Source organism: Cherax quadricarinatus, chromosome 68, assembly GCF_038502225.1.
Source record: "Cherax quadricarinatus isolate ZL_2023a chromosome 68, ASM3850222v1, whole genome shotgun sequence".
Classification (NCBI taxonomy): domain Eukaryota; kingdom Metazoa; phylum Arthropoda; class Malacostraca; order Decapoda; family Parastacidae; genus Cherax; species Cherax quadricarinatus.
In genome coordinates this window covers 19,693,135-19,719,327 of record NC_091359.1, presented here as the reverse complement: position 1 = coordinate 19,719,327, position 26,193 = coordinate 19,693,135, and the positions used below count along the sequence as shown (strand labels likewise).

The window sequence follows — 26,193 nt, the reverse complement described above, 5'->3', positions numbered from 1 at the left end:
CTTTACCTGATACACACAAAATTCATACAAGAACAAAGGTACTATTCCAAACCATTTAACAAATTACCAAAAACAAGACTGATTTTAACAAGAACTCAGCTTAAGCATTTAATGATTCAACTCTTATTTGAATTTATAAACATAAAATAAGTGAAAAGATGCATGTTAACCCTTTGACTGTTTCGGTCGTATATAAACGTCTTACAAGGTACCGTGTTTGACATATATATACTCAATTTCTAGCGGCTTCAAATCGAGCAGGAGAAAGCTGGTAGGCCCAAATGTGAGAGAATGGGTCTGTGTGGTCAGTGTGCACCATATAAAAAAATCCTGGAGCACACAGTGCATAATGAGAAAAAAACTCCGACCATTTTTTTTAATTAAAATGCCGCTTTTGTGGTCTATTTTCATATAGTATTTATGGTTGTGTTCTCGTTTTCTTGGTCTCATTTGACAGAATGGAAAACATATTATAGAAATAGAAGTGATTTTGATTGGTTTTACTATAAAAAGAACCTGGAAATGGAGCTCAAAGTAGTGGAAATGTTTAATTTTTGTCGGTTCAAAAGTAAACAAATGATGTCATTGTCCAATAATGTCCAACTAGCCATTCTAATATGCAGTCATGAATGAGTTGATGTTATTTATACAATTATTACAGTATTGCAGTAGTCTGCATAACAGTAAATCTTCTATTTTTTGTTATAATAAAAATTCAAAATAGAAAGCAAGAGTAATATCAGAGGGGACTGGAGATGTGACTGATGAACAAAGAAAATGTTATTTTAGAGCCAGGAATGTCTGCATTGTTCATTCTGGACCTTATTTTGAAATTGTCATATTTTTTAATTTTCGTGAAACTGGCCAAATTGCAAATTTCTGATCACGTTATTGGGTAGCTGAAATCGGTAAATGGGCAGTTTCTTGTACTCAATCGATAGAAAAAAATGGAGTTCTAAAGAAATAGCTATGAGTTTGGTCGACTGGAACAATGGAATTAGCCGAAAATAGGGCTTAAAGTGGGTGAAATAGCTGATTTGTAAATATCGCCAAAGTCGCTAAATTTGTGAGAGCGTAATTCCGTCAGTTTTCCATCAAATTTCGTTTTTTTGGTGTCATTACAATCGGGAAAAGATTCTCTATCATTTCACAAGAAAAAAAAAATTTTTTTTTTTTTCTAATTTTGCAACACCCAGAGACACCTCAGGATTGGGGGTTGTGACAATCAAGGGGTTAACTGACTGGAAAAACATTTAGGCATGCCTTGTATATTTATACACAGTCATGCACAAAAAATGTAAACTATGTGATGGTATTTGTCTGTCCATTGTCTTTTAACTCTTTGAGGGTAGGTCACATATATGTACATCTTAACAGCCAGTGTCGGTCACGTACTTATATGCCAAAATTCTAGTGCCTTTAAATCTGGTGGAAGAAAGTTGGTAGGCCTACACATGAAAGAATGGGTCTGCTTGGTCAGTGTGCACGGTACAGTATAAAAAAATATCTGCAGCACGTAGTGCATAAAAAAAAGACAGTTTTTTATTTAAAACGGCAACTTTGCAGTGTATTTTCGTATGGTATTTATGGTTGTACTGTATTCTCGTTTTCTTGGTCTCATTTGATAGAATGGATGATATAGTGGAACCTTGGCTTATAAGTGCCCCACCAAACGAGTTTTTCAGGATACGAGCAGTCGCTCGGTCGTTTTTTTTTTTTCTGGACACGAGCAAAAATTCAGGATGCGAGGCCCCCCCCCCCCCAGGACGTTCCTTGATGCTGGTGAGGGGCTCTTGATTTAGGGAATTGTATCTGTGCTCCAGTCCCCTAAATTAAGCCTGAATATCCTCCATCCCCTCCCCTGCCACAGGCACTGTATAACCCTATGGGTTTAGCACTTCCCCATTATAATAATAATAAATATAATACGTGTTATGATATAATACGTATAATATGCAGAAAATTCGGAGTGTGGAAATTAGGAGAAGTTGTGGAGTTAATAAAAGTAGTACTGGTTAGAGGGCTGAAGAGGGGTTGAGGTGGTTTGGTCATTTAGAGAGAATGGATCAAAGTAGAATGACATGGAGGCCATATAATCTGTTGGGGAAGGAAGGCAGGGTAGAGGTTGTCCTCGAAAAGCTTGGAGGGAGGGGGTAAAGGAGGTTTTGTGGGCGAGGGGCTTGGACTTCCAGCAAACATGCATGAGCGTGTTAGATAGGAGTGAATGGAGACAAATGGTATTTGGGACCTGACGAGCTGTTGGAGTGTGAGCAGGGTAATATTTAGTGAAGGGATTCAGGGAAACCAGTTATTTTATATAGCCGGACTCGAGTCCTGGATACGGGAGGTACAATGCCTGCACTTTAAAAGAGGGGTTTAGGATATTGGCAGTTTGGAGGGATATGTTGTGTATCTTTATATGTATATACTTCTAAACTGTTGTATTCTGAGCACCTCTGCAAAAACAGTGATTATGTGTGAGTGAGGTGAAAGTGTTGAATGATGAAAGTATTTTCTTTTTGGGATTTTTTCTTTCTTTTTGGGTCATCCTGCCTCGGTGGGAGACGGCCGACTTATTGAAAAAAAAAAAGTACTATAATAACAAGCGAGCTTCAAAATGCCGTCACTAGATGGCAGTGAATATCACAGCAAAGTCGGAGCGGGAATGGCCACCTCCACTTGTCACATAATGACATTTCATTCATTCTGGAGTATATATCAGGTTTCTATGTTATTTGTATTATTTATGTCTTCAACTTATCAGTTTTTTAAACCATTTTCAAATATTAGATCAAATGTGATATATAAATAAGCCAGAGAGTTGATATCAGCATTATACTGAAAGCATTTTGTCCTGCCTCCTGAGAGCAGGAATTCCACTGGAACAGATTAATGGCACTTCAATTAATTTAAATGAGGAAAACTGACTCGGCATACGAGCAGATCGGGATATGAGCTAGGTCACAGAACGGATTAAACTCTTAAGAAATGGTAATGTTTTTTCGTCAAAATATTGGCTCGGTGATTGTCACTGAGCTCAGTAATAGTCATTCGTCCCGAACGTGTTCACATGGCAACAGCGGCCCGACACTCAGTGTGCCATTGTTTATCAGCCAGTGAGCATGATCCCACGTGTTCATACGATACATTTCGTATTATTCCATTCTTTTTAGTGCTTGCAACAGCCACCATGAGCCCAAAGAAAGTTCCTAGTGCCAGCCAGCCCTTTGGTAAAGGGCTGAGAGAGAGGGAGAATGTGTCTTCTTCAGTGATTCTGCGATATGTACGATACTAAAGCAGCAAGAGTCAATAAAGTCTATAGCGCCAGCCAGCGATAAAATGTAGCAGTAACAGTGTAGCAAGTAAGTTTAGTGATTAATTGATAGAAAAAGGACAGCATGAAACTGACTCCTCCAATGCTGTTGGAGATATACGTATAGGGCTACTGACTAACACCGCTGCCTTTGCTGTCGCCATCACCACCACTATGTAAGGCTTATCTTTCAGTGGCCCTTGTACACCCAACAACAAACACAACATTCGTCACATACGTAATGACACATTTTATTCATTCTAGAGTATATAATGTTTATGTTATTAATATTGTTTATTGTGTCATATTAGATTAACTGTGCTAGATAAATAAGCCACAGAGTTGATATTAATGTCATACTGAAGGACTATCTTGTCCTGTCTCCTAACACACTCCCCTCCTGCCCCCACAATTCCTAACATATGCCAGAAACAGACCTCTCTAGAACACTGTTTTGAGCGACAGAGATCCAGCGACTCATGCTGGTCCTAGTGACATTAAAAAACAAAGAACTGAAGTAACCTAGAAAAGGACTTGGTACCTGAAATCTTTAAGTAAGGGGAATCTCCTTCCAAACAGTAATTTCTCCATCCTCTCCTCCTGTCTTCAATACACTAAGAAGTCTTCAATAAAGGTAAGTGTCATGTTTTTATTGTTTTATTCTTCATGTCTCATTGTTTTCTGTGTAGGTAAATGTATACTTCATGTAAAAAAATTTTTTTTTATTAATTTGGGTGTCTGAAACGGATTAATTGGACTTACATTATTTCTTGTGGGGAAAATGAATTCGTAAATCATCAAATTCGGCTTTAGTCACTCTCTCTGGAACTGATTAATTACGATAACGGAAGATCCACTGTATAATACAGAAATAAGAGAAGATTTCAATTGGTTTCAGAAACGAAAATACATAGCTTGAAAATTTAGGTCAAAGTAGCGGAAATGTTCGATTTTTGCTGATGTTCAAAAGTAAACATATCACATCACTTGTCCAATCCACGTCAACTGGTGGGTCTGTGTGCTCTGAAATATGCTTATATTATTTATACAATTATTTCAATAATGCATAATAGTAAATCTTCCATTTTTTGTGAATAAAAATTCAAAATGGAAACCAAGCGTAATATAAGTGGCCTGGAGACGTGGCTAATAAACAAAGAAAATGTTATTCTAGTGCCAGGAATGTCTGGACATGTTTATACTGGGCCCTATTTTGAAATTGGCCTTTCTTGAATTATGCATAAAATTGGCCAAATTAACAATTTCTGATCACTTTGTTAGGTAGCTGAAATAGGTAAATGGGCAGTTTCTTGTACTCGATCAATAGAACAAAAGGAGTACTAGCGAAATAGCTATAAGTTTGGTTGACTGGAACAATGGAATTGGCTGAAAATAGGACTCAAAGTGGGAGAAATAGCCAATGCATAAATATCACCGAGACAGCTAACTGCGAGAGCATAATTTCCTAAATTTTTAATCAAATTTCATACTTTTGGTTTCGTTACCCTTGAAAAAAGATTCTATCATTTCATTTTTTTTTTTTTTTTTTTTGAAAATTCAACCCTGAGAGCAAGTTTGCGAGCAGGAGTCGCGACACAAAGGGTTAAGACTGCCAGTCAAAACCATCACGTTTTCACAATATAAAACTTGTACTTCCCAAAAATATGTGCTACATATTTCTAGAACAGAATAACATACAACAAGCAAAGAATAGTAAAAAGAAAAAAAAAATCTTTTTAACATGGCTAACAAATCTCTAATGATGATGAATCATTTAATGGTATATCATTAAAGAATAAAAAGACACAATACTGTTACTGGAATAATACACAAATAGCCTGCACATAGGAGAAAAAGTTAAGATGACATTCTGGTCCAACTTGGACCATTAACCCTTTTAGGGTTTCAGCCGTACTAGTACGGCTTACGAGCCAGGGTTTTTGACGTACTAGTATGCCTAAATTCTAGCGCCCTCAAATCTAGCGAGAGAAAGCTGGTAGGCCTACATATGAAAGAATGGGTCTATGTGGTCAGCGTGCACGGTATAAAAAAAATCCTGCAGCACACAGTGTGTAATGAGAAAAAAAAAACTTTTGACCATGTTTTTGGATTAAAACTGCAACTTTGCACTATATTTTCGTATGGTATTTACTGTTGTATTCTAGTTTTCCTGGTCTCATTTTATAGAATGGAAGACATATTACAGAAATTGAGATGATTTTGACTGGTTTTACGAAGAAAAGTACCCTGAAATTGAGCTCAAAGTAGCAGAAATGTTCGATTTTTACCAAGTTCAAAAGTAAACAAATCATGCTATGCGTCCAATACACGTCAACTGGCGAGTCTAATATTCTTTCACAAGTGCGCTGATATTATTTATACCATTTTTACACCAATGCAGTAGTCTGCATAACAGTAAATCTTCTATTTTTTTTTTTTTTGTCAGAATAAAAATTCAAAGTGGAAAGCAAAAGAATGTAAGAGGGGCATGGGGACGTGGCTAATGAACAGAGGAAATGTTATTTTAGTGCCAGGAATGTCTTTCTTGTTTATTCTGGACCCTATTCGGAAATTGGCATCTTTTGAAATTTGTGTGAAATTGACAAAATTGCTAAATTCTGACCACTGTATTGGATAGTTGAAATTGGTAAATGGGTGGTTTCTTGTACTCATTCGATAGAAAAAATGGAGTTCTAGTGAAATAGTTATGATTTTTGTCAACAAGTATACTGGAATTGGCCGAAAATAGGGCTCAAAGTGGGCAAAATCGCCGATGCGTAAACATCGTCGAGACCGCTAACTTCACGAGAGCATAATTCTGTAAGTTATCCATCAAATTTTATACTTTTGGTGTCATTATGATCGGGAAAAGATTCTCTATCTTTTCATAAGATTTTTTTTTTTTTTTTTTAATTTGGCTGACCCTGAGAAAAAGTCTCTGAGAGGGCCTGTCAACCCTGAAAGGGTTAATGATCAGAGTCAGACTGAAACACTGTCATAAGTTTCTTTGTTGTATGTGAAGATTGTGTGTATAGTATATCATTGTCAAAGCAAAGCAAAGTAAGGAAGTTATAAAATTTCCACAGTCCTTAAGCCTGTGAAATTATTCAATGTTTGACAAGTTTTAAAAGCCACACACACTTTCAAGCTAAAACTATAATGCAAAAATAATAACCAATAAACCAGTTAAAGGGTGCAGGCATAATCCAAGCAATAAATTAATGAAAGAATCAGCCCCTAGCTTACATCTAGAGCATTTCTTCTACAGGACAGCCCAGCTTATATAGCACGTTTTTGGTGTTCCATGTTTTGTTGGCTTTCAAGTGAGCCACTGTTCCACCCACTGGTGATTTTTGCTGGCAGGTGGAAGACAATGAACAATGGCTCAATTTGAAGCCAATGAAAACAGAACACCAAAAAGGTGTTCATGAGGGGCCCTCTTATATTCCCAACTGGTGTACACAGTCACCATTTTGAATGTCCCCTAATTCTCAATCATACAGGCTGAAGAATTGCCTATTATATAATTTTTCCACCTATGTCAAAATGTATTCATATCATTTGGTTTAAACATTTCAAGCACCTTTCAGCATTAATACAGTTTAGTGAATCCTCAGTAATTAAGAATTGAACATTGAAGTGAACATTCAGTAGATATAATATGATCTAGATGATTTCCAGAGTATTGTATTTTACATGAGCCTCGTAACCTAATCCAGTAATACAAACTCAAAACTGAGTTGTTATTTTGCAAAGCACACACATTAAGATAAAATTAGGTTGTACTCAGCATCTCTCTCAAATATTTCCATCATCTGCAACATAGCTTCTTTCACAGGTGCAAGCAAAACTTGACAAGCAGCTTAGCAGAAAACATTTGCTTTAGTATTGACTACAGTATTTGACAGCAGCCTGCTTTGTTGGCTCTTAAAACTCTTAACAGTGGATTAAAGTAAGTCAACAAATAGTAAAGGACAAAGAGGACTGTATCTGACACGATATCACATTCATGGTGGCGCTAAAACTTGTAAAGGTTATACAGCGCCTAGAGAAATGGAGGTAATCAGGTTTGATTCAAGGAAGAGGGGGGTAGCTCCAACTCCTTGGATAAAGTGCACTACCATCAAGGAACATTATTCCATTTCACAAACTTTACTGACTTTAGATTATACACAAGGATGTGTAGCAATTAAAAGAACTTTTTGTAATTTTTTAAAGAGCTTGGTAGATTCAACTTTGATAAATGCTTTGGATGCATCAAGAAACTGAGAAAGAATAGAGTTGTCTTGTGAGTTGTAATACTGAACAATTTCCGTTACCAATAAGCTGCACAGCGTTGTAGTGTGTCCAGTCTTGTATGCAAACTGAAAATCAGAGGTTCTTAGTTCATCAGCAAGAATATCAATGAGTATGCAGTTGAATACAGTACAGTACTTCGTTAACAGGGCGTTAGTTTTATAACTTTAGTTATAATAGGACAAAGACGCTTGGCAGTTTTTGGGAATGGGAACAGTATATTATGGAAGAGAAGAATACAATTTTTTTTTTAACCCACTGATCACCAAGGTAGTGTGAAACAAAAAATGAACCCTTTTTCAAAAAAGGTAGAGTGCAGTCCAATGTTAAACCAATGAACCACAATACTCATACCTCACTTTCAGAGATCACTGTACTTCCTAACTACAAAGCTTAAGCCCTGTTGGCAGTTTCCCTAGTCCCTTCACTGATATTACCTTTAGCACACACTATCAGCACACCCCAACTATTATCTAAAATCTGGGCATCTTTAATGTCAAACGTTTTCACTGAGGCAAGACATTTCAGAAATGATACCAAAGTTTTTGCACATGTCTCACTCATCAAATTATCCAACATACTCTTATATTACTGTTGAATATGTTATCCCTTTCACTCCTTCCAATCCCACCTCACTCATCCTACACCACCTTATATCCATCCCAAGATTTATATACCTAATCAAAAAATGTTGCTCTCATTTTCTATTCAACCAAACCAACTTAATCCCTCCTCTTCTTTTTGAATTATACCTTTCATTCCACCAGTCTTGAAATTTCATTCCTTCTCTCTACAGAATTAAATGTCTCGCTTATCTCAGAAGAATGCTCCCACTTTCCCCCCTCCTTGTAACATTACACGACTATGATACTCCTTTCAAGTGTTACCACAACTATAATATAAAATGCCTAATTTTTGCATGTGCAATTTGAGATAACTTCTGCACCACAAAGAATAAATGGGCAAAACATCAACTATTTGATCTTACGACCATATGGAGGCAACACGTACACGTAAAGCAATGCTTATCATTCACACCTTCCATATGAGCCAGATTCAACTTTTTAGTTAGTGCTGGGTTATATAGATGATCAACAATGCAGTATTCAATGCAAGTCTACCATTTCACAGCAACTTTTCTTGACAAAATACACTAGAATGGTAAAAAAATATATATATAGCTTGCATTAAAACAAATTCATCCAGTAGGCCATCTCCCACCGAGGCAGGGTGACCCAAAAAGAAAATCCCCAAAAAGAAAATATTTTCATCATTAAACACTTTCACCTCACTCACACATAATCAATGTTTTTGCAGAGGTGCTCAGAATACAACAGTTTAGAAACATATATGTATAAAGATACACAACATATCCCTCCAAACTGCCAATATCCCAAACCCCTCTTTTAAAGTGCAGGCATTGCACTTCTCATTTCCAGGACTCAAGTCCGGCTATATAAAAATAACCGGTTTCCCTGAATCCCTTCACTAAATATTACCCTGCTCACACTCCAACAGCTTGTCAGGTCCCAAATACCATTCGTCTCCATTCACTCCTATCGAACACGCTCATACATGCCTGCTGGAAGTCCAAGCCTCTCGCCCACAAAACCTCCCTTACCCTTTTCTTCCAACCTTTTCGAGGATGACCCCTACCCCGCCTTCCTTCCCCTTACAGATTTATACGCCCTCCATGTCATTCTACTTTGATCCATTCTCTCTAAATGACCAAACCACCTCAACAACCCCTCTTCAGCCCTCTAATACTTTTATTAACTCCACACCTTCTCCTAATTTCCACACTCCGAATTTTCTGCACAATATTTACACCACACATTGCCCTTAGACAGGACATCTCCACTGCCTCCAACCCCCTCCTCGCTGCTGCATTCACAACCCAAGCTTCACACCCATATAAGTGTTGGTACTACTATACTTTCATACATTCCCTTCTTTGCCTCCATATATATGAATATTTCAAAAACATTTACTGTACTCTCCTCAATGCATATTACATGTAGAATCAACACGTACCTGTGCCGCAGATGGGAAGAGTGGTTTATTGGGTGGTTGTGAAGTACTGGGTGGGTTGTTGACAGGAGGGCCACCAGGTGGAGGCATGGGACCCAAATGCCCCATTGGACCAGCCATCATACCCGGGCCACCCATATAAGGAGGCATATGACCCATTGGCCCCATATGTCCCATCATTGGCATCATGGGTCCATTGGGACCCATCATGGGACCCATAGGTCCTGGTGGTCCTTGAGAAGGCACAGGTGGAGGTGGTGGATTTGACTGCCCAGGGAGACTAGATTGAGAGTCGTCGTCGTCTTCTTCGTCTTGCCGCCGACCTCCAGGACCCATTCTCCCAGCACGTTGTCTTTCATGTTCTTTTAAATCTTCCTCTGGTATACCTTCCATTCCATATATTTCTATTTCTATGTTGTTTCTATTTGGGAGGGCATTTGGTACTTTGTCGATTGTTTCTTTATGAACCTGTTGAATTTCAGTTTTTTTTTTTAAGTCCTATTTATGACACGTTTTTATAAATCATTCCCCAAAAATTTACAAGACTTAATGGAATCCTAGTAGCCTAGCCCCTTTAGATTCTCCTGGTTATGATCAACTAAACTCTCAAGTACAGTTAGGTTGGTGCAAATTTCCCTTGCAATATTAGATATGCAAATTATACAACACAATAAATATAAGAGGCATGATACTCTTCAATAGCCTCCCCTCATACACAAAGGGGATTACCAACAGACCCCTTGTTGTCAAAAGGGAACTTTGTGACTTTATTGAGTCAGTTCCTGATCAGCTGGGCTGTGTGTGGCCTAGTTAATCAAGCCTTTGTCCACCAATTTTTATATTACATAAGAACACAAGAAAGGAGGAGCATTGCAGCAGGCCTACTGGCCAATGTGAGGCAGGTCTAAGTCACCTTACAGTTGATCAAGGTGGGAATATAAACACATAAGCAGTACAATGTGATCTTTTATTGACGTTTTGCACACACAGTGGGCTTTATCAAGTCATAAACAGATCTACCTGGGTGGAAGGTACACAAGTAATTTATAGGATGAAATCAGGTTGAGAATGCTGGGTCAGGTGGAGAATGCTGCACATGACAATCTACCGAGTAGGGTCATAACGTTTTAAAGTATCGAAAACCTACCAACGCAATCTTCTCTACTTCTACTCTCGCATGACACCAAAACTAAATGTGGTGTAATTATAGGCTTTTTCCTGCATACGCTCAATCTGCAGCAATGACTTCCTTGAGGAAAAATACTCTCTAATTGAACAAGTATTTTCCAAACTTCACTATCCTTGTCACTTCATTAGACTGCAGACGATGGGCATTAAACATCTTTAACACTCCGGGGAAGACACTGCTGAGAAGAGATACACAGTCCTCCCCACCAACTCCATTGCCAAGCATGTTTCCAGCATCTTTTCCAATACCTCATTCCAAGTATCTACCTCCACATCCACCACCATCAAGGACATTACCAGTAATAGACAGGACAAGCTTCAATCCTCTGCAGGGGTATACACAATTCCTTGTAATGACTGCAGCAAATTATACATGGGCAAAACATCCAGAGACCTCCAAACACGTATTTCATAACACCAGTACGCAGGCAGATCTGACGATTCAAAGAATGCCTGTGTTCAACACCGAAATTCTCACAACCATTTAATCAACTACAGAAATGCAAGACTTATCGCCAGAGAAGACAATACTCAATACCGAAGAATTCTAGAATCATCACTTATCTGTTTAAGAACTTCAACCAGAACAACGGCTTCTATAACACAGCTGTACCCCTTGCCAAGAAACTTCCTCATCGCTGTTCTACATAAGAACAAAAGAATAGAGGAACACTGCAGAAGGTCTACCCATATATCCAATCTCTCTTCAAAGCTACCCAAGGTATTAGACTATGACCCTACTCGGTAGATTGTCACATACAGTATTCTCTACCTGACCCAGCATTCTCAACCTGACTTCATCCTATAAATTACTCATGTACCTTCCACCCAGGTAGATCTGCTTGTGACCTGACAAAGCCCACTATGTGGGCAAAACATTGTCAATAAAGGATCACACTGTACTGCTTATGTGTTTGTATTCCCACTGTGTCGGTATTATATACCATTTATTTCCTGTTGATCAAGGTACACATTCACCATAATACACGACTATTTAAACTCAAATTGACTGTAACTACAGCCCAGCATAAGGATGTTCTACAAGCACAAAAAGGGTAGTTAAGGGGAGGGAATTCGTAAGTTGTTTTTTAGTTTTAATTCAAAAATTACATTCTGAATACATATGTAAAGCAGGGGTTGACTAAATAATTTCTTTATCTAAATGTTGTTACATAAATTACATAAATATTCACTGACTTACCTGCATACAATGGATGGATAAACCTGGACCAGTATATAGCTTCTTGTGACATATGTGACATTTAAAGTGTTTGGCTTTCTGATGTTGTATTAGTATTTTTTCATCGTCAAATTCACGATTGCAGTACCTAGGATGGAGAACAACTATAAATGAAACATATACTTTACTTTTATCAATTGCAATCTGCATTATTTTTGACAAACATCCTTTTCTGGTTCTCAAATTCTTCAATGAAATAATACACTGGCACAAACTTTGATTTTATACAGAGTACAAAATACTGTACAGTATCTGCAATAAGGACCACAAGATCCCCTTATTCTAGGTAAATTGCACTATGTATGATAATTGTACATGTGTACCTGTGCCTAAATAAACTTACTTTTCAGAATTTTCTAGTTATCAGGAAACCCTCTCCAGGTATACCTTTTTCAAAGGCGAAGTTTCCCTGACCTCAAGTTCACCAGAGAATGGGGCATATAGTATATAATAAAAAACCATTCCAACTGCCAAGATGCAAGGACCTAACTAACCTGCTGTTTTAAAATAAATCACTTTACATCCTGGCCTGTATAACCACGTCATACTGGCACGCCGCCTTCCAGGCACTACTGGCACGCCGCCTTCCAGGCACTACTGGCACGCCGCCTTCCAGGCACTACTGGCACGCCGCCTTCCAGGCACTACTGGCACGCCGCCTTCCAGGCACTACTGGCACGCCGCCTTCCAGGCACTACTGGCACGCCGCCTTCCAGGCACTACTGGCACGCCGCCTTCCAGGCACTACTGGCACGCCGCCTTCCAGGCACTACTGGCACGCCGCCTTCCAGGCACTACTGGCACGCCGCCTTCCAGGCACTACTGGCACGCCGCCTTCCAGGCACTACTGGCACGCCGCCTTCCAGGCACTACTGGCACGCCGCCTTCCAGGCACTACTGGCATGCCGTCTTCCAGGCACTACTGGCACGCCGCCTTCCAGGCATTACTGGCACATCGCCTTCCAGGCATTATTGTCATGTGATATATCCCCATAGGTTGACAGTACAAGTGTGTCGAGAACAGTATAGCAGTTTCTTAACAATTAAAACAATTTAAACAAAGCACACACAACCTGCATTTAGCAATAAGATAAACTGAAAAAATTAAATCACCTGTACTAGCGTGATCTAGATAAATAAAAATGTGAAATATTCATTTACACCTGCAAGAGTACAATATATATAGACAAGAATAGTGAATGTTAAAGCATATATTAATGGGATAAACCTAACCTAATACATTTAATATATACAATTATGTATAAATGGGCAGTAAACTTAATGACAATATCTACTGCATAAAATGATTTCAGAAAATGGACAAAACTTGATTGCAGAATTGTCTGTTGCTACTATACAATCACAGCAAAATATGTGGATTTACTGGACAGTTGTCATTACCAGACACCATTCCCCGTAGTCCACTAAATTAAGGTGCATCTAATTTTCACCTCAATAAAGTACATATACGTACATCGAGTGTACCAGGCCACTACCTACAATCTAATTTTCACACCAAACCAACAGATGTATGCCATCTATGGTAGTAATGTTTTACATATTATTTATAAGTAGTACTATGACTACCAAGTTTATACATACAGTACACTTATTACACACATGAAAACACTTGCTGACTGACCACCCAACCCAAATGGTATGTATCAACATTGAAAACAAGTCACTGGCCAAAACACTGACTTTTCAAATATCCAAGGTCAAGAGTTATCCAGGTGACGGATTGGGCGAGTTTTAAAATATAATCAAGTTAGTGAGCATATTTTAGGTTTCATGTTAGGTTAGTACCCACAGAAAGTTTTCCCAAATTTATACATGAGAGAACTCTTTCCCAGAAGGATAACACGAATACTTCTGACTGACTGACTTCGTAATGAGGGTAATCAAATGCCCTAAGTTTATTTAGGTCTGGGTGCACACAAGTACAATTATGATACATGTATAAATAATGTAGGGTAAAAAAAAAAAAAGACTTATTTCCATTGTAATAACTTTAAGATAACTTGCATATTTGAAAGCTTAATAATACCACATTCTGGTAAAGCATACTACAAAAAAAAAATCATAATATAAGCTTTTCTTTTTGTCTATATAGTATATGGAGAAAAAGAGAGAGGTTAAGAGAGTGGTGAAGCAATGTAAAAAGAGAGCAAATGAGAGAGTGGGCGAGATGTTATCAACAAATTTTGTTGAAAATAAGAAAAAGTTTTGGAGTGAGATTAACAAGTTAAGGAAGCCAAGAGAACAAATGGATTTGTCAGTTAAAAATAGAAGAGAAGAGTTATTAACCCTTTGAGGGTTTTGGTCGTACTAGTACGTCTTACGCGTAGGGGTTTTTGACGTACTAGTACTCATAAATTCTAGCGGCCTCAAATCTAGTGGGAGAAAGCTGGTAGGCCTTCATATGAAAGAATGGGTCTATGTGGTCAGTGTGCACAGTCTAAAAAAAATCCTGCAGCACACAGTGCATAATGAGAAAAAAAAAACTTTGACCATTTTTTTGGAATAAATCAGCGACTTTGCAGTGTATTTTCGTATGGTATTTATTGTTGTATTCTAGTTTTCTTGGTCTCATTTTATAGAATGGAAGACATATTACAGAAATTGAGATGATTTTGACTGGTTTTACAATGAAAGGTGCCTTGAAATTGAGCTCAAAGTAGCAGAAATGTTCGATTTTTACCAAACTTCAAAAGTAAACAAATCGTGCCAAACGTGCAATACACGTCAACTGGTGAGTCTAATATTCTTACACAAGTGCACCAATAATATTTATACCATTTTTTACACTAATGCAGTAGTCTGCATAACAGTAAATCTTTTATTTTTTGTGAGAATAAAAATTCAAAGTGGAAAGCAAAAGAATATAAGAGGGGCCTTGAGACGTGACTAATGACTAGAGGAAATGTCATTTTAGTGCCAGGAATGTCTTTCTTGTTTATTCTGGACCCTATTCGGAAATTGGCATCTTTTGAAATTTGTGTGAAATTGGCAAAATTGTTAAATTCTGACCACTGTACTGGATAGTTGAATTTCATAAATGGGTGGTTTCTTGCACCCATTCGATAGAAAAAATGGAGTTCTAGCGAAATATTCATGTTTTTTGTCGACTAGTACAGTGAAATTGGCCGAAAATGGGGCTCAAAGTGGGCAAAATCGCCGATGCGTAAACATCGCTGAGACCGCTAACTTTGCGAGAGCATAATTCCGTAAGTTTTCTACCAAATTTCAAACTTTTGGTGTCTTTATGATCGGGAAAAGATTCTCTATCTTTTCATAAGAGAAAATAAATTTTTTTTTTTTTTAAATTTGGCCGACCCTGAGAACGAGTTTCGGAGAGGGCCTGTCGACCCTCAAAGGGTTAAATGGAGAGTTAGAGGTATTGGGAAGATGGAGGGAATATTTTGAGGAATTGTTAAATGTTGATGAAGATAGGGAAGCTGTAATTTCGTGTATAGGGCAAGGAGGAATAACATCTTGTAGGAGTGAGGAAGAGCCAGTTGCGAGTGTGGGGGAAGTTCGTGAGGCAGTAGGTAAAATGAAAGGGGGTAAGGCAGCCGGGATTGATGGGATAAAGATAGAAATGTTAAAAGCAGGTGGGGATATAGTTTTGGAGTGGTTGGTGCAATTATTTAATAAATGTATGGAAGAGGGTAAGGTACCTAGGGATTGGCAGAGAGCATGCATAGTTCCTTTGTATAAAGGCAAAGGGGACAAAAAGAGTGCAAAAATTATAAGGGGATAAGTCTGTTGAGTATACCTGGTAAAGTGTATGGTAAGAGTTATTATTGAAATAATTAAGAGTAAGACGGAGAATAGGATAGCAGATGAACAAGGAGGCTTTAGGAAAGGTAGGGGGTGTGTGGACCAGGTGTTTACAGTGAAACATATAAGTGAACAGTATTTAGATAAGGCTAAAGAGGTCTTTGTGGCATTTATGGATTTGGAAAAGGTGTATGACAGGGTGGATAGGGGGGGCAATGTGGCAGATGTTGCAGGTGTATGGTGTAGGAGGTAGGTTACTGAAAGCAGTGAAGAGTTTTTACGAGGATAGTGAGGCTCAAGTTAGAGTATGTAGGAAAGAGGGAAATTATTTCCCAGTAAAAGTAGGCCTTAGACAAGGATGTGTGATGTCACCATGGTTGTTTAATATATTTATAGATGGGGTTGTAAGAGAAGTAAATGCGAGGGTCTTGGCAAAAGGCGTGGAGTTAAAAGATAAAGAATCACACAAAGTGGGAGTTGTCACAGTTGCTCTTTGCTGATGACATTGTGCTCTTGGGAGATTCTGAAGAGAAGTTGCAGAGATTGGTGGATGAATTTGGTAGGGTGTGCAAAAGAAGAAAATTAAAAGTGAATACAGGAAAGAGTAAGGTTATGAGGATAACAAAAAGATTAGGTGATGAAAGATTGGATATCAGATTGGAGGGAGAGAGTATGTATTCAGATATTTGGGAGTGGACGTGTCAGCGGATGGGTCTATGAAAGATGAGGTGAATCATAGAATTGATGAGGGGAAAAGGGTGAGTGGTGCACTTAGGAGTCTGTGGAGACAAAGAACTTTGTCCTTGGAGGCAAAGAGGGGAATGTATGAGAGTATAGTTTTACCAACGCTCTTATATGGGTGTGAAGCATGGGTGATGAATGTTGCAGCAAGGAGAAAGCTGGAGGCAGTGGAGATGTCATGTCTGAGGGCAATGTGTGGTGTGAATATAATGCAGAGAATTCGTAGTTTGGAAGTTAGGAGGAGGTGCGGGATTACCAAAACTGTTGTCCAGAGGGCTGAGGAAGGGTTGTTGAGGTGGTTCGGACATGTAGAGAGAATGGAGCGAAACAGAGTGACTTCAAGAGTGTATCAGTCTGTAGTGGAAGGAAGGCGGGGTAGGGGTCGGCCTAGGAAGGGTTGGAGGGATGGGGTAAAGGAGGTTTTGTGTGTGAGGGGCTTGGACTTCCAGCAGGCATGCGTGAGCGTGTTTGAAAGGAGTGAATGGAGACAAATGGTTTTTAATACTTGACGTGCTGTTGGAGTGTGAGCAAAGTAACATTTATGAAGGGGTTCAGGGAAACCAGCAGGCCGGACTCGAGTCCTGGAGATGGGAAGTACAGTGTCTACACTCTGAAGGAGGGGTGTTAATGTTGCAGTTTAAAAACTGTAGTGTAAAGCACCCTTCTGGCAAGACAGTGATGGAGTGAATGATGGTGAAAGTTTTTCTTTTTCGGGCCACCCTGCCTTGGTGGGAATCGGCCAGTGTGATAATAATAATAATAATAATAATAATTTTTTTTTACAAGTCTTGAGTGCACAAGATATATCCACACTATGTAAATTATGTAACCATATAAATTATTATTATAGCCTCTCCTCACTTAATGACGGAGTTCAGTTCTTAAGACCATGTCAGTAAACTAATTCATTATTAAGTGAGGAGAGACTGTACTATTATTACTGTTACTACTGCAGCCTCTCCCCACTTAGCGACGTACTCACATACCGATGACTTGGGCTTACGACGGGCTCTCTGACCAGTATTCATACCTAAATATATAATGTGTATTAGAGCTGATTTCCCCTATTCTGTTTACTTCAATATACAGCACACTATTGTATAAACATTTAAAAATATACCAGAAATGTTATAAATGGTACAAAGGTGACACTAAAACAATATCAAAGATGGTTGACAAACTCTCTACCATTATAGTATGCTCCTAACTTAGTGACAAATTCATCGTGGTCTTAGGAATGGAACTCCGTCGTTAAGTGAGGAGTGGCTGTATACTATTACTATTACAGTGGACCCTCCATTTTCATCGATCTTTGTTGTCGCTGATTTCGGTTTTGGCCGACTTTTTTGGGGCAATTTTTTTGTTCCGTTTTCGTCAATTACCTCCGTTTTCATCAACTGTACGGAACCAGTCCAGTGCCCAGTGCACAGATAAAGCCACCTCCAACACCATTCTCTGCCAGTGTAGTGTTGTTTCTCAGTGAGTGAATGTTGCGGCCCCCTGCCAAACTAGCGGTTAAATAGTTAACCTGCCGGCCGGCAGTACCACTGGGTACGTCATCAAACCCAATGTGGGGACTGCTGAGCCGGCCTTAGAAACATTGTGTACCTGAGCACCTCACGGTACGCATGTAAGCATTAAGTACCTGAACTCCTCAGGGTACGCATCTAAGCAGTAGGTACCTGAACACCTAATGGTACACATCTACTGCTTTAGAAACATTATGTACCTGAACACCTCACGGTACGCATCTACGCAGTGGGTACCTGAACACCTAATCGTACCCATTTACTGGCGTTAGAAGAACCGCTCACCGCAGCTCACCGAGTCTGTTGGCCTCAGTTACTTGACGGCCGCATTCAGTGAGCTTGCAGCATGGTGTTCGGCTAGCGGTGTGTCAACCGGCTTTGGAGAGGATTTACTGGACTACTGGTGATGTCTGTGGACTCACCGTCTACGCTTGTCAACTGTGGGCCGGAGTCATCGGATGCTGTTTGGTGGGACATTACATGAAGATAAGGTTGGAGTGTTACACTGAACTGGGCTAGGTCCGTAGTGTGACACTTAAGCAAGTATGATGGAGTGGAACACTGAGATATGCACAGGACCGTAGTGGAACACTGAGACGAAAAGGGTGTCGTGTGACACTGAAGATGGCCTGGTTGTAGTGTACATTGAACAGTGTTATGTGACTGGCCTCGACGGGTGCTATGCAGGTAGTGTGACGCAGAGACAAGGGTGTCAAGTGTGACACGGTTGCAAAAGTGTGTATTACACGGAGAAAAGGGTGTCAATTGACACGGTGGAGAATGAGCGTCACAACTCGGATAAGTGTCGTGAGAAACAGTCGATTGTAATATATTATTTTAAATGTTACTTAATTTATTATTTTAGCATATATATATATATATATATATATATATATATATATATATATATATATATATATATATATATATATATATATATATATATATATATATATATAATATATAATATATATATATATATATATATATATATATATATATATATAATATATATATAATATATATATATATATATATAATATATATATATTATATATATATATATAATTATATATATTATATATATATATATATATATATATATATATATATATATATATACAGTGGACCCCCGGTTAACGATTTTAATCCGTGCAAGAGGGGTAATTGTTATGCGAAATAATCGTTATGTGAATGAATTTTCCCCATAAGAAATAATGGAAATAAAATTAATCCGTGCAAGACACCCAAAAGTATGAAATAAAAAATTTTACCACATGAAATATACATTTTCCCACACACAAAGAGAAGGATACATGCACAATAGTAGAGTAGTACATGCACAGTATATATTGTGCATGTACTACTCTACTAAATGAAGAATAAATGACACTTACCTTTATTGAAGATGCAGCAATGACTGATGAGACACTGTGTCCTGGGAGTGCCTTTTCCTCCTGAGTACTGTAGGTCCTGTTTGGCATTTTCTTCCAGAACAGGCCTTATCACACTGTGTATGCCACTACGATTCTTAAATCTCTCAAACCAACCTTTGCTGGCTTTAAATTCACCAATATGAGCACTAGTTCCAGGCATTTTTCCCTGTTCACCTGGGTGTTAGTCGACTGGTCTGGGTTGCATCCTGGGAGACAAGATTAAGGACCCCAATGGAAATAAGTTAGACAGTCTTCAATGACACTGACTTTTTTGGGTTATCCTGGGTGGCAAATCCTCTGGGGTTAATTGTTTCTTGGTATTCTCAATAAGCCACACCAACAACGGTGCTACAGCAGCAGCAGCAGCTGACGGTGGTACAGCAGCAACAGACGGTGGTACAGCAGCAACAATGCTACAGCAGCAGCAGACGATGCTACAGCAGCAGCAGCAGCAGCAGCAGCAGACGATGCTACAGCAGCAGCAGCAGCAGCAGCAGACAATGCTACAGCTGCAGCAGACGATGCTACAGCAGCAGCAGACGATGCTACAGCAGCAGCAGCAGCTGACAGTGCAGCAGCAGCAGCAGCAGCAGCTGTACCACCAATAGTAGCGATACTTATCAATGATCTTTTTCTTCTTCTCTATTGTAATTCTCACCCTTATTGCTGTAGGGTTGGCACTAGAAGCTTTCTTGGGGCCCATGGTCACTTATTTTCCAGAAAAAGCACCGAAAACACTGTAATAATACGAAATATTCCGATTGTATGCTTGGATGTTACCGCGGAGGCTGGCTGGTAAACAATGCCACCGGCGGAACATGTGAGCGTGGCTCAGGCCGCACATTGGACGCGTCTCGGAGGAAAATCGGTAAGCGGGTTTTTAAGCGGTATGTGAGGCAAAATTTTTGCAATTAAAGTAAGCGGTATGCGAAATAATCGCTATGTGATGCCATCGTTATGCGGGGGTCCACTGTATATATATATATATAGTGACACAGTAGTGTCAAGAGAGTTGTACCCTGTGTAGGGTGACGAATTATTATTTATTATTTTAGTAAAATGCTAATTATAATTTATTATTGTAACATGTACATATTATCAGATGTTAGTTCAAATACCTCTAGACCAAAGAAAGTTGATTTTTATATTATATTAAAGATTAATGGATTTTAATGTGTGTATTTATGTATCCCGAACTCTTTATTACAAAAAGAGTAAAACTTATTACTTTTTTGTAATAGTGAACATATCTTGCCAGGCCATACGAAACATTTCATAATAATCCATTGATTTTGCCACTTGTTTATTGTGTGTGACTGCTAATAAGTGACCATGGCCCCAAAGAAAGCTCCTAGTGCCAGTGCTTTAGTAAAGTTTGGTAAAGTGAGGAACACCATAGAATGGAAAAAAGAAATCCTAAGAAAATGTGACAGTGGCATATGCATTGTTGAACTTGGTAGGATGTATGGGAAATTGCCATCAACAATCAGCTCCATTGTGGCAAAGAGAAAAGAAATCATGCAAGTTGATGTTGCAAAAGGGGTGAATGCGATAACCAAACAGAGACCCCAAACAACTAAAGAAGTGAAGAAATTGTTGTTGGTGTGGATCAGAGAGAAAGAGTGAGCAGGAGACAGTGTTGTGCAGTCTATAATTTGTGAAAAGCCAAGGCAGTTGCATGACAATCTCAAAGACTCTGCCTGAAACAAGTGCTGATGTAGGCAAATTTAATGCCAGCAAAGGCTGGTTTGAGAAATTCAAGAAGCGAAGTGGCATACATAGTGTTGTAAGGCATGGTGAGGGTGCTAGTTCTGACAAACAAGCGGCTGAAAAATTCATGCAGGAATTCAAATGTTTTGTAGAGGCTGAAAAATTCCAACCCCAACAAGCATTCAATTGTTATGAAACAGGCCTGTTTTGGAAGAAAATGCCAAAGAGGGCCTACATTATGCGGGAGGAAAAGGCACTCCCAGGACAAACCTATGAAAGACAGGCTACCTCTCGTTGTGTGGTAATGCTAGTGGGGATTTCAAAGTGAAGCCTTTACTCGTGTATCACTCTGAAAATCCCAGTGTGTTCAAGAAAAAACAGTGTTGTCAAGAGTAAACTGTGTGAAGTGGAAGGCTAACTAATAGGGCGTGGGTCACTAGGGAAATTTTCCTGGAATGGTTCGATGAAGTGTTTGGCCCGAGTGTGAAGAAATACCTCTTGGATAATAAATTGCCACTCCAATGCCTCCTGTTAATGGACAATGCTCCTGCTCATCCTCCAGACTTGAAAGACCAATTGTCTAAGGAATTCAGTTTTGTAACAGTGAAGTTCTTGCCTCCTAACACCACTCCTCTCATCTAGCCCATGGACCAGCAGATCACTGCAAACTTCAAAAAACTGTACACCAAAGCAATGTTTCAAAGGTGCTTTGACATAACCTCAGACTTTGAATTGACCCTAAGAGAGTTCTGGAAGAATCGCTTCAATACCTTCCAATGCACAGGCCTTATAGTTAAGGCTTGGCAGGGAGTTACTTCCAGGACGATGAACTCGACTTGGGGAAAACTGTGGCCAGATTGTGTCCCAAATAAGAATTGTGAAGGGTTTGAGGCTGACCCTGTCGACCCTACACCTGTTGTGCAATCAATTGTGGCATTGGGGAATTCCATGGGGTTGGATGTGAGTGGCAATGATGTGGAAGAGTTGGTGGAGGACTACAATGAGGAGCTAACCATTGATGAGCTGCAAGAGCTTCATCTGCAACAGCAACAAACCACAGCTGAGGAAATTGCTTCAGAGGAGGAGGAAGAGAGATGGAAGAATGTGCCTTCTTCAAAGATTAACATTTGTGCAATGTGGACTAAAGTGCATTCATTTGTGGCGGAACATCACCCTGAGAAATCTGTTGCAATCTGTGCTGGTGACTTACAATGACAATGCCATGTCCCATTTCAGGCAAATCTTAAAGACATGCCAGAAACAGACCTATCTGGACAGATATTTTGTGTAACAGGAGTCCAGTGACTCTCAAGCTGGTCCTAGTGGCATTAAAAAACATAGGAGGGAAGTGACCCCAGATAAGGACTTGGTACCTAGAGTCCTTACAGGGGGGATTCCCCTTCCAAACAATCTCTCTTCCCTCTCCCCACCTCCCTGTCTTCCTTCCAGCAACAACAATCATCAATAAAGGTAAGTGTCATGTGTAGTATTCATTCTTTTGTGCATGTAACTATATTTAAGGTAAAAACAAAATTTTTTGGGTCAATACTTCTGGGTGTCAAACGGATTAATTCCATTTACATTATTTCTTATGGGTAAAATAGATTCAGTTTTGGCCGATGGTTCTGGAATGGATTAAACACGAAAACCGAGGGTCCACCATATATTACTATTACTAGTATATTATACTACAGTGGAACCCCGACTTTCGTATGCCCTGACTTTTGTACGCTTGGAGTTTAGAACCGTTTTTTGGCTCAATTTTGTCCCGAGTTCCGTAATGTGCCCCATGTTTCGTCCCACGTACCAGACCTGTCCGCCTGCCCGCACCTGCACACCTCCCTGTGCAGGCGTCGTGTCAGTCTGACCTTGTTTATCTTTGAGTGAACATTACCCTGCGTGCTCATCCAAACATTTCACCATTAATTCATTGTGTTTGGTGTTTCTTTATCGAGTGCGACTGTGAAATAAGTCACCATGGGCCCAAAGAAACTTGCTAGTGGTACCCCTTTGGTAAAGAAAGTGAGAAACACCATAGATGTGAAGAAATAGTACAAAATACTTGAGTGGTATGCATTAATTTATCTATTGTATTACTAATTTAAGTACTACATGTATATGTATTTGTGTGTGTTGTATGTAAAACTAGTTATTCTTTAAATAATGTATTTTTTGTGAATATTTTTGTGGGTCTGGAACAGATTAATTGGATTTACATTATTTCTTATGGAAAATATTGCTTCGGCTTTGGAACATTTTGACTTTAGTCCTAGCTCCTGGAACGGATTAAGTACGAAACTCAGGGTTCCACTGTATTACTATTATTGCTACCATTATTATTACAATTATTACTACCACCATTATTACTATTCCTATTACTCTTATCACAATCATTATTATTACTACCATTGTATATATTTTGGTAGAATTAATGACAATATGTGTCTTTTAACTTTACATATTACTACCATTATTATTACTACTATTATTATTACTACCATTATTATTACTACCATTATTATTACTACCATTATTATTACTACCATTATTATTACTACCATTATTATTACTACCATTATTATTACTACCATTATTATTACTACCATTATTATTACTACCATTACTACTATTATTACTACTACTATTATTATTACTACTATTATTATTACTACTATTATTACTATTGTTCCCATTAATATTACTATTATGATTATTATTACTGTGATGAAATAGTGGAATGTTTAAAAAATAAAGTTCTCCCATGAATACATTCAGTAAAACTATCACCAAGCACTAACCTAATCTAAACTTATTATGTTGTTGGATAACTCATGGCTATATTTTATTATATTTGAACAAATAACCAAACCTGCCACCTGGATAACTAGCTAATGTCAGCACCTTGAAAAGTCGCAGTGTTTGCCTGGCACTACAAAAGGCATCTTTCAGGATTTCATACAATAGAAAATTCTTTCTAGCTAATAAGGATACACCAAGTATATTTTTTTGTTGTTTTGGTGCAGTATTTGGCTCACAACCAAAAAGTGAATCACACCATTTTTTTACTTGAAAATATACTTAAAAGCCTGATAATATGTTTACACTATCATATATCAGGTGAGCAATATAGCTAGGCCTTAAAAATGCATATACGTACATTACTTACATTAAAATGTTTTCATCGTAGCTTAGGTGGGGAATACATGTATATTTATTGTAGAAAGTCTGAATAAATGAAGAATAGTTATAATTGAACAATCGCTGTATTAGTGAAACACTGGAAAGCGAAGCACCGTAACACAGGGCCTGCATGTACTAGATGAGGCGAGGTGAAAGAGGAAGTCTCTTTACATTAGCCTCAATGGTAATAACAAGGACCTCAATGGAAACAAGTCACTGTATTTAACTTTTTGGGGGGTTATCCTAGGTAATTTACATATTATGTATGATAATTACATTTATGTGGACCTGTACTTCAATAAATATACTTACTAACCCTGTTCACCTAGCAGTAAGATACAAATTAGTTAACTATTATTACTTGTATCCTGGGGTAAAAAAGGACCAAATAATCCAGTGAAAATCTGCTACACTGGCATTAAGTTATCCTGGATTATACTTCCAGGTCAACTCCAGGGGTTCATTGCATTAGTCTACCACCAATGGAAACAAGTCACCGATTTTTAGAGGAGGGAGGGGTTATCCTAGGTAATTTACACGTTACTAGGTATGATAATTTGTGTACCTGTACCTAAATAAACTTGCTTCAATAATTATGGACCCCATTGGAAATAAGTCAATGGCTTTTTTTGGGTTATCCCAGGTTGTCTACACACGCTGCTATATATGGTAATGTATGTAACTGTATTTGTGTATATCTGAATAAACTTAACAAAAAAAAAAAAATCGGCACAAGAAATAAAACCTAGAAATTTGGAAATTTATATCTGGAAAAAAAATGATGACCTACCTACCATTAAACCGCTAAAATGAAAATTATACTTTGGAAATAAGCCTATCTGCTTTATATATTTAATCTCCTTTTAAAGAATTCATTTGCAGAAGAGACCACTTCTCACAGGTAGCAACTAGATATTAAAACTACCTACAACATATTAAATGGGCGAGAAGAGAAGGAATTAGCCGGGAGAAGACGAATTAGCCGGGAATTATAGTACATAGTGGCAGAGAAGAGCAATAAGAGAGTGGTGGTGGAGGGTGAGCCGTGACCAGCATATCCAGTGAACAAAAATAGCTCAGCGAGCCTCGACCCACTGCGACTCCCGTAAAATATGGACCACACCTTATATTTGACATTCTGTGGGTAGCCCCAATATTCTTGATGGTCTAGAATCTATGAACTATATCTATAGTAATCATCGGGAAGCACTAGAAGCCTAGGACCCAAAATATTAGATGGATCCGACCATCGATCGGCTCGAGGAGAGGCCCCCCCGTCGAACCCCATCCATCCCCGACCACTGCCACAATTCACACAATTCCAGGCCTACACTTCCTCCCTGGCCTTCTTCGCGACCTTCCCTTTGCACTTACCAACACCACGGCTTCGTTTGCTTCTTCTTTTTGCGTCCCATTGTGAAAAAGTGGAGCGGGGAGTATCCTACGAGGTAAAACAATATGGCAGACTGCGACGCAGTGGCTGGCGGGGACGCATGCGTCTTTCTCAGCCGCAAGATGGCACCACACTCCCGGCGCCATATTTAAGTAATTTAATACTGCTACATCTTCATATAACTACTCTCCTGACTCCAGCAATGCTCCTTCATGACTCTGATAAGTGTTGTGGGTGAGGGTCAGGCCAGGAGGTTCAGCCCCGGGGTGGAGTACTAGGACACCACCACACACCTCGTGCTCCTGACCGAGTCTTATACAAGGTATAATGAGACACGCAATATGAATGAACCT

General features: G+C 38.9%; 1 protein-coding gene across 7 annotated transcripts in view; it reads right to left on the bottom strand.

The window, feature by feature from the left end:
- The window catches only part of LOC128697699 (BUB3-interacting and GLEBS motif-containing protein ZNF207), a 75,199-nt gene extending 49,221 nt beyond the window's left edge, over window positions 1-25,978 (bottom strand). For 5 of the 7 annotated variants that reach the window (XM_070099749.1, XM_070099748.1, XM_070099750.1 and 2 more), the window contains exons 1-4: window positions 25,822-25,978; window positions 12,030-12,156; window positions 9,644-10,108; window positions 7,633-7,677 (exon numbers count right to left, since the gene is read on the bottom strand). In XM_070099749.1, coding sequence (XP_069955850.1) covers window positions 7,633-7,677; window positions 9,644-10,108; window positions 12,030-12,156; window positions 25,822-25,862 — 678 coding nt within the window. In that variant the 5' untranslated portion in view covers window positions 25,863-25,978. Of the gene's footprint in view, window positions 1-7,632; window positions 7,678-9,643; window positions 10,109-12,029; window positions 12,157-25,570; window positions 25,600-25,821 lie in introns of those variants that run through there. The other 2 variants (XM_070099751.1, XM_070099752.1) reach the window with 2 other exon arrangements.
- Window positions 25,979-26,193: the final 215 nt, after the last annotated feature.